Below are 9,461 nucleotides of genomic sequence, written 5' to 3'. Positions count from 1 at the left end.
GTATGAGGAGGCTGACTAATAGTTGGATATGCTCTGAATATATCTCTCATTGCAACTTTGCAAGTTACAAATAAAAGGGCCTAGTCTAGCATAAGGCATCTGACTCATAATTGGATATGCCATGGATATGTCTCTCATTGCGAATGACCCAGTAAAAGGGTCTAGTCTAGCATAAGGTGGCCGACTCATTGGATGTGTCCTGAATATGCCTCTCATTTCATAAGACGACTGACTCATAATTGGATATGTCCTGAATATGCCTCTCACGGCGAGTGCCCAATAAAAGAGTTTGGAAACATATAATGTGTTATGTTGGGCTAAATTTTTTATTTGGACCTACTTTTTTTTTAGCCCGATTCTATTTCTATTTATGGGGTGATAAATAACAGGACAAGTCATTAATTAACTTAGCATAATTTTGTAATATGATTTCCTCATCACCAATAAAATTTTATAATTTTCGCTTATAGACATGAACATAACCAACACTTTATTAGTGAACCACGTAAATCTGTATGCTCTTCCTCATCCATAATCAATAGAACTCGATCACCATCTCCGAAGAGTCCTACCATTTGTGACATTGTGGGAGCACAATCTTATGGGCAGTTGTAATGCACTAAAAAACACTTGTAGAAAAGCTGCAACAGATAACCAACATTGACTTATATGCCTCCACTTCTCTCTGTAAAATGCATCAATCATATGAGAACTATCAACTATTATGCAGCAATTTTGTTGTGTGTTTAAAGCAACTTTAAATCACTTTCTCGTCAAATTTGACTACCTCTATTTTACGTTTTTTTATTTTTATTTTTAATTATTCACTTACACATTTTACATTTGGGCAGTTTTCATGTGAGATCGTCATACTCATAAGCCGGTGATATTAACATTAAAAAGTATAACTAAGTGATAACAAAGACTCAAAGAGTAACTATTTTGACTGTAAAGAATAACTATTACTTGATTATTATCAATTGAACATAACTGTTTGATCATAAAGTATAACTATTTGATAAAAATTTTAACTATTTAGTACAAAATTAATTTTATATTTAAAACAGTCATACATAAGCTTTTACATTTACTTAAAAAAGCTGATAAAAGCTGTCTAAGGGTTCATCTTTACAATTGAATTCATCCAATGCATATAACTCTGCATTTTTTACATGTTCAATAAATAGTATGTCGTTTCCTTTTATATGTAAATGAAAGTAACTTCATGTTTGATGTGAAGTTAGTTATGTGTGTACTTTTGAAAAAGTCTACTTTGAGTTATCCAATATACTATGAGACCATGGTAAAAGTTCGTCTTATAGTTAATAAAGTATCAGACGGATCAAATTATATACTCATCATGCACCCTCTTCTTATTATCCTACCCAATTGACATACTATTGTGTATAGTCAGTTAAGTAAGTGTCAAACAGTTTGATGGGAGACGAGTTGTTAACCGAGTTAAAAATTATATAGCATTAATAACCTTTCACATATCATAATTATAAGGTAATTAGGTACGTCACATCGCATGTAAAACAGTTGTATTGTACGTAGTTCAGATATTTCGTCAATGTTTAGTTTAGTGGCACCAAGTGCAGCTAGCAAGTCGTAAGTCATAAGTTAGGGGCGGAATATTGAATAATGGTAGCTTTAATGTTTGGGACAGGTGCCAACCAACTAGGGCTTGCCCAATTAGTTATGGGCCCATTTAAAACTACATGGCCCAAGCCATAAGGAGTAGTTAAGTCACGTGTGGCCATGCCCCACCTTCCCACAAAAGAGAAATTAGAAAGAAAAAACCCAACCTTTACATATTTCTAGATGAAAACAGGGTCTATACTAGTGATACGACCCGTTTAACAGATTACATTAATTTTTGTGCACGAATAAGCCACAAAGACATTATAATTTTCAAATAAAAAGGAGATTCAAATTTATAACTTATCATACACTGTTGTTTAGTATTTTTTACTCGACCAAGATCTCATTGGTATAGAAAATTGAGAACAAATTTTATGTAAATTTGTAAAAAAAAGAAGTAAATGCGATAATTCCCATGGTTTAAGGGGAAAATATTGAATGGACAATAATTTTGGGTTTTGGGTTGTAGTTTGCTGGGCTATTTGACCAACAAGAGCCCAGCGGGCCCGAATTTGTAACAAATTATTTGATGATTTCCAATTGTCTCAATTTGTATGTAATTAAATCTTAAGTTGATACTTGATACTCCAACAAGTTCCTTAATTAAGCAGAAGAAGCAGCCTTAGCAACCTTGATGAAGACTTCTTCTAAAGTGGTGTCTGCTAACCCCCACGCGTGAACCGGAAACCTCCTCTTCGCTACCTCCACAGCCTCGAATATATCTGCGATCCTCACCTCATTTTTCGGGAGCTCAAACTTTTGAGTGCCTGCAAGGTGATATATCTTGTTGGCATTTGGGGATATCAACTTCACCATTTCCTCCACTTCTGCGTTGTTGTCTACTGTGGTTGTCATGGTGAACACCATCATCCCCCCATATCGAGCCTTCAGCTGTTAATTCAACGGTTAAAAGTACGACGACTATTAAGAGTCGAATAATGAACGATAGAGTCTTCATACTTCGTATATACGAAAAGTCAATCACATGAAACATACAAAGGAAACATGGCATAACCCTCATCTACTTGGACATATTAGACCTGTTAATGCACATAAAGATATGCTAATCTCGTGTTTAAGGCTCTGTTTCTTTCAACGGACAATGATTTTCAAGGAAAAATAGTTTTCCTTTGTTTGTTTCCTTACAAGAAAAACTATAAAGAAAAAAAAAACATAGAAGTGGAAATGAGAAAAAAGAAAAGGAAACGTAAGGGATTAGAGTGGAAAATGTGGCATTCCTTCTTTTCAAAAGGAAAATTGGTTTTCCCCTAGAGAAAGTTGTTTTGAACCTTTGGGAAAATCGTTTTCCACCCATAACAAAACAAACAAAGGAAAATTAATCATTTTCCGGAAAGTTGTTTTCTGTCAAAACAAACGGAGCCTAAGTAATAACATTGTCACTTTGTCAGTAAATTAGACATGTTAATGCACAGAATGACATGCTAATCTCGTGTTTAAGTGTTTGAAATTGTCACTTTGTCGGTAAATTAGACATGATAATGCACAGAAAGACATGCTAATCTAGTATTTTATGTGTTTAACATTGTCAGTAAATTAGACATGTTACTGCACAGAAAGACCAAAAAAGCGCTACTACAACTCTACAAGATACATATGCATGAATTCAGACAAAACCCGAACTTAGGAGATGCATGTAGAAAATGAGAGTTGTGTAAGAGATTAACCTCTTTAGCGTCTGCTATACACTGTAAGCTGCCATCGACAAAAATACCTAACCGGTCACAAAGAGACTCAGCTTCTTCCATAGAGTGTGCTGTGCAGTGGTTTCAGCCATAAATTATCAGTGGCATTCATGACAATATGATGCAGAATGTCTGTGAAAAAATTAATTTACAGTAAGAGAGAAGATTAATTACTGGTGAGAACAATGGCTCGATCTTGCTTTGCATGCTTCACAACATTCCACAGATTGTTCCTGGAAGCCGGATCTAGTCCAGTGCTAGGTTCATCCATGAATACAACCTTGGATTAAGAAAAAAAACAAGAATCATGCATCATATATTACTAAGATATCAATCATCAATCTAATCGAGGATTTAGGAACAAGAAATAGTTGAAAGGGTTAGATGATAACGCGATAACAAACCTTGGGATCTCCAATTAGGGAAATGGCAACACTTAGTCTCCTCTTCATGCCACCACTGTACTTCCCAGTTTGTTTGTCAGCAACACCTCCGTAATATAAGTTGACAGTTTTCAGAGATTCCTCCACTGCCTAATCCATGACAGAAGTAACTATCAACATTAGGAATTAATTATATCTGTCTGTATTTGTTATTAACGATTAATCCAACACGAAAAATACATCCCTAAGAACCTTTTTCAAATTATCATACAGATTTCGAAGAGATTATTTCAGACGTTTAAGGCCAACATGATAGGTATTTTAGAATCACCTGTTTCAAGGCAGCACCCTTAAGGTTCTTTAGTCTACCATAGAACATTAGATGTTCCCGTCCTGTTAGAGTTTCCCAAAGAAGGCTGCAATAATTCAAGAGAAAGAAAATCATTCAATGGCTTAAATACATCTTCAGAATGGGAAAACCAGATGAATAGGAAAAAAAACCAGGTAGGGGAAGGGATAGGACAGAGTGAACTAGTACTTACTCATGCTGAGGACAAACACCGATCATAGAGTAGACTTCATCCATGTGTGTTCTTATGTCTAAACCATTTATGAATGCCGTGCCAGAGGTTGGCTTCGTAAGGCCAATCATCTATGTGAACAAAACGAGAAGGCAAAACAAAAGAACTATGTTTAGCAGTATTAAGATTGAATGTTTCAGATTTCAGTGTGCGTCTACTTCTGATGAAATGATGAATGAAGCATTCAATTCATGACAAGGGAAGAACTTTGGACACTGTAGACTCTGTTCTGTTTGACTTATTTTGACTTATTTCAGATAAAATAAGTTCAGATAAGTTAAGTTCAAATAATATAAGTTCAGAAAAAATAAGTTTTGTTCCAGACATTTTTATACACAAATAAGTTTATTTCGGACAAAATAAGATTTTTTCTGATAAAATAAGTTCAGAAAGTTAAAATAAGTTCAGTTAAGTTCAGACTTTAGATAATATAAGTTAAGACAAAATAAGTCCAATAGAATGGAGCCTTACTCACCATGCTAATAAACGAGGTTTTTCCTGCACCATTTGGACCAAGCATCCCAAAACAACCAGCTTGAGGCAAAGCAAGATACAACCCTTTGACTGCAGTATGTGGAGGGTTACCGTCTCTTGCTGGATACACTTTCCTGATGTTGTCACAGATAATAGCATGACTTCCAGCTGATTCGAGTATTGATCTTTTCACTGTTTCTCTCTATTACAGAAGGGGATTTGAATGGAGTGTAAGAAATTTGCAAGAGAAATTTTACTTTTACTTATAGTAGAAAGTTACAGGTAAAAGAAAAAAATGAACTGATCAAGGTTATATATTTACCTCTTGGACTACATCAGTACTTTCAGTCTCTAAAGAAACTTGAGGTTCGTTACTCTGAAGTTTAGGTTGCCTTGAAGACGATGAAAGCTTCTTCCAACAACTTCCAGATGATGAAGACAGTCGGTCAATATAATACGCTAAAATTACAGTGAGCATCCACTCTATTAACATGATAATCATGACCTCTCTCATTCCATTTTCAGGGTTATTCAAGTCTTTCCACTCCATGCCTCTATCGCCTACCATACTTCCTTCGAAAGCATATTGTTGTAGCTCGTATAGCCCACGGAATGATGAAAATCCAGGAAACAACTCAAGAATAATCACCCATATTCCTAAAATATGAAGGTATATACAATCACAATAAGACATACATATATATATATATATATGCAGCTCAAAATTATCTTGTTAATTGGTTAGATGTTTCAGACTTTCAGATTAACTGATTAAAATGCATCAGACATTAAATTTGTCGAACTTACTTGGGAATGAGGGTTCTTCAAGCAAGCTCTGGAAAAGAAAGTTCCCCAACAAACCAGTAACAAATACAAGCAGATATCCCACAACTACAGCGAATAAGAAAACCTTTAGTTTACTGCAGCAACCTACTATATGCATGATATAAGGTAATTTAACAGATAACAAGCACACCTGAAGCTGTCTTGACATTGGAGAATAGCCCTGCCGCTAGAAAGGTCACAGAAACTTGCAAGTTTGCATAAACAAAATAAAACACAAACTGGATGGTGTAGTCATTGGATGTAAAGAAACTTAGTCCTGCAACCAAAAAAAAAAAAGTAAAAACTATGTATAATAAACTTGAAAGGATTTTGTGAACGAAGAAGGTAGATGATGCATGTAATATTACCTAAAAGAGAACCAAAAGCTACAAAACATAGCATATAGATTGAAGAGACAATGGCAAAATAGCCATATGAGATAGTCCAATAAGCTCTATCACCGAGTCCATGCATTTTCATCATGATCCGGAGTTTATGTTGCTTTTCATAAACCAGAGCTTGCAACATCACCTGAAAACCAGAAAAAGAAAGAAAGAATGGTCTTCATGTACTTGAAAATTTACTGAAATTTTATTTAACAGCATTAAGTTTTTATAAGATAATGTGACTTTCTTAGTGTTCGGTTTGATACAATATACATCAAGTAAACTATCTAACAAGTACTATTATTCAATTTAGGCTATTTACATCAGACTTTTCGATGCAAGAAGGAAATAGTACAAAGTTAGAGGCTAGCAGCTTGAATGCATAATTAGAGCATTCATACTTTGCAAAATAAAATATGAATTCCAGAAGGGACTTACAGGGAATAACCAGATGATAATCCATATGAACAAGAGTGTACTCATCAATGTCACAAAGTTGGGTTGGTTCAAGTAGTTATGTGTTGGCATATCTTTGATAAACTCTACTGGTATCTGTGAACCTTTCCCTCGTAACAGTTGAAGATAAGCATTGGATACCTGCAGATTAAGTACAAAGCTTTTGTCACTAAGATCTCCGTTACTTAAATGGTAGAGACAATATTTGAGCCTGAAAATGAAAGCAGATAGCTTATTACCATGTTCAGGAACCGCACAGGGATTTCAGATGCAGAATCAGATAAAAAGTTGTAAACAGTTTTGTACCATACAATCACATTGAAACTGCTGCTGTCGGAGTTCAGAAGATCAAAAGCTGTACAATGACAAGGGAAAAGAAATACTTAAATCTTTATCACATACATAGTAGTTTTAATGAATTACTCATACGGCCTTAAATCAACCAACCTCCAGCAAACTCACTCATCTCCTCCTCGGCCTTAAATATGTCATCATTGATGTCAGACATGCTATTCCTCCACAATGTCAGCCCTTCCATGCATTTTAACTCTGAGTAGAGGATTAACTTATTAAAACAGAATTCATATAAACAAACCGAGTAAGAATGAAATCAAGGCCAAATCTTACCAATGCTTTTTCTGTTGATGGTTAAAGAAATTGATGATCTCTTGTTGCAGTTGTTTTGGAGGTAATAGAGATGAAAGTTGTCATCAGAAAGATAATCAGGAGAATCGGTTCCCTATACCAATTCAACCAGAAAAAAAGATTATTGCCACATTGAAAAATCTAACTTGCAGAGAACTCTCAATGACATATTTCTTCACTAAAGATAGGCTTACCAAGACAAGGAGATCGAGCTGGTCTGACGAATTCACTGAAGTGGCAGTTGAAAACATGCCATCAACCACACCTACATACCAAGCATGATAGTTTCACCAATAATTACTAACATATTGCGAAACTAACACTGAACTATAACATCATTTAAGCATCCTACTACTAATGCATTGGCAATGGCTAATCCAAAAACACGTGACACCCTCCATACGCGAAGAACATCCTACTACTAATGCATTGTGACTAACACCGAGCGAGCTGCACATTGTTAGTTGTGAACAGCAGTACGCAAAATTTGCAAAAGTACAGGGGTACAACGTGAAAAAGGTTAGCATTTAGAGCATGTATGGTATAGAGTTTTTAAGTGATGGAAATGGAATCAATTAACCATTTCCATTACCTAATGTTTGGTACGAGAGGAGTTGTAACACAATTCATTTCCTAAGGGTAACCATTACCACCATTTGTTACCTCTCCCAACCCTATGGTAACAATACTGTTACCTTCCTCAATCCCCGATTTGTTCAAGTGATTCCTTTTCTAATGTATACCAAACCACTAATACCCTTTCCCCCTTCCTATTGATTTCCTTTCCAAGTTTATACCAAATATGCCCTTAGCGCGTAAAGGAGGGGGATGTACAAGTACTTGTATTACCTTTGGCAAAAGAGTTGTTGGAGGCAGTGAAAAGAAAAGTAGCAGGACAGGAAGAGTTATTCCTGCAGGAAGGGTCTGGTAAGTCTTGGAATGGAAGATGATTGGATCTCACGGCCAAACCTTCCGGCACCGGAATTTGTAACGCCGGTAACATTTCCGGAGGATGAGGAACTGGTGGCAGCCGTGGTTTTTCTTTTCTCTGTTCTTGGTCTACATAGTGTTGTAGCACCACTAGTAACACTAGTATCAGCACTGGGAAAACAAACAGACAGCAATTCTGGCATTTGTTCCTTTTCTGCATTCACATTCTCATTATCATCATAATCATCCAAAAAACATAATTAATCACCTTAGAAATCAAATAAAATGGAGATTTTATCCAATAATTCCCCATTTAAGTACGAAATTAACCTTGCCAACTTAACGTGTAAACTATGTTGTACACTATGTTACTCAAAAGTCTTCGTGTCGGATTCTCGACATTTAGACATAGGTATGATACTCAAACACCTCATTTTAGTATATGATCATGGAAAATTTTCACAATTTAGCCGAGTCATACACTACTCAAAAACAATTTTCACAATTTAGCCAGAGTCATACACTACTCAAAAACAATTATAGGATATAAAAACACCAAGCATCTCAATTACCAATTTTATTCAACGTTGCCATTTCCCCTTAACCATGTTCCTAAAGGCCTGAAATTTAGTTTCAAAATTCAATTTTTTTAACTGAAAACTTATGGGAATTCCAAATCACAAAAATTTGTTTAGCTAGAATCATTTATTCTAAATTTATCAATCACTAATTTTAAAAAGACATCTATAAGAAGTGGGTAGCCGTTTCTAATCAAACTAAAAACAAATGCAGAAGTGGTAGAACTCAAAAGAATGGAGAAAGTAATAGAGAAGAGTGGACTAAATCAGACCTGATAAGTCAAGTTCTTCCTTAGCAGTGCATTAGATTGAGCCAAGTAACTCGCTTTTCCTGGGTTTGCATTTACCATTTTCGACTCAGAATTTCAGAAGAAGAAAAAACAGATAATTTCTTCAGAAGATTCAGAAAGAATTTCAGGGATTTGATCAATTAATCTTCTGCATTTTGTGGTACGTACAATGTAACCCCGTGTCCTTTATTTCGTGTGTCCAAACATTATAATATGTACATGCCTTTTTCCAAATACTCTTTTAGAATGTCACTTAAAATAATTAGGACTCGGTTCATCGGTGTAGCTAACGCGGAGTTCTATTTTAGGATGTCCGGAAAAAATATAATTTTAAATTTTCTCTTGTTGGGAATATAAGAGGGGGAGGAAAGGTTTTCAAGTCCCTAATGACTTCATTGGGATGATAATTAATTGAGTAGAGCAAAAATTGATCTCTTTCTTATTAAGGCAATTTTTAAAAAACTGCTATCCGACTTTAGTAAGTGGATGTATCTTTTCTCATTAAGCAAAACAAAATGTCGATCTTTTCTAATTTTGATGGAATATTTTGCAGAGGTTATTAGAGT

The 9,461-nt window shown here is 35.2% G+C and overlaps 1 protein-coding gene across 1 annotated transcript; it reads right to left on the bottom strand.

Moving 5' to 3' along the window:
• Positions 1–1,911: 1,911 nt before the first annotated feature.
• LOC110798604 (ABC transporter A family member 7) lies at positions 1,912–9,209 on the bottom strand. Its single transcript, XM_022003796.2, has 18 exons — positions 8,878–9,209; positions 7,947–8,241; positions 7,292–7,362; positions 7,080–7,191; positions 6,900–7,001; positions 6,692–6,807; positions 6,435–6,593; positions 5,979–6,141; positions 5,762–5,887; positions 5,593–5,676; positions 5,108–5,442; positions 4,787–4,987; positions 4,273–4,382; positions 4,062–4,146; positions 3,752–3,880; positions 3,522–3,627; positions 3,330–3,418; positions 1,912–2,535 (listed from the first exon to the last, which is right to left on the bottom strand). The coding sequence occupies exons 1-18, from the start codon at positions 8,953–8,955 to the stop codon at positions 2,248–2,250; spliced, it is 2,649 nt and encodes an 882-aa protein (XP_021859488.2). The 5' UTR covers positions 8,956–9,209; the 3' UTR covers positions 1,912–2,247.
• Between the last annotated feature and the right edge of the window lie 252 nt (positions 9,210–9,461).

The sequence above is a fragment of the Spinacia oleracea genome, chromosome 5, assembly GCF_020520425.1.
Source record: "Spinacia oleracea cultivar Varoflay chromosome 5, BTI_SOV_V1, whole genome shotgun sequence".
Lineage (NCBI taxonomy): Eukaryota > Viridiplantae > Streptophyta > Magnoliopsida > Caryophyllales > Amaranthaceae > Spinacia > Spinacia oleracea.
Note: the sequence above shows the minus strand (reverse complement) of the source record. Positions and strands in the feature narration are given on the sequence as shown.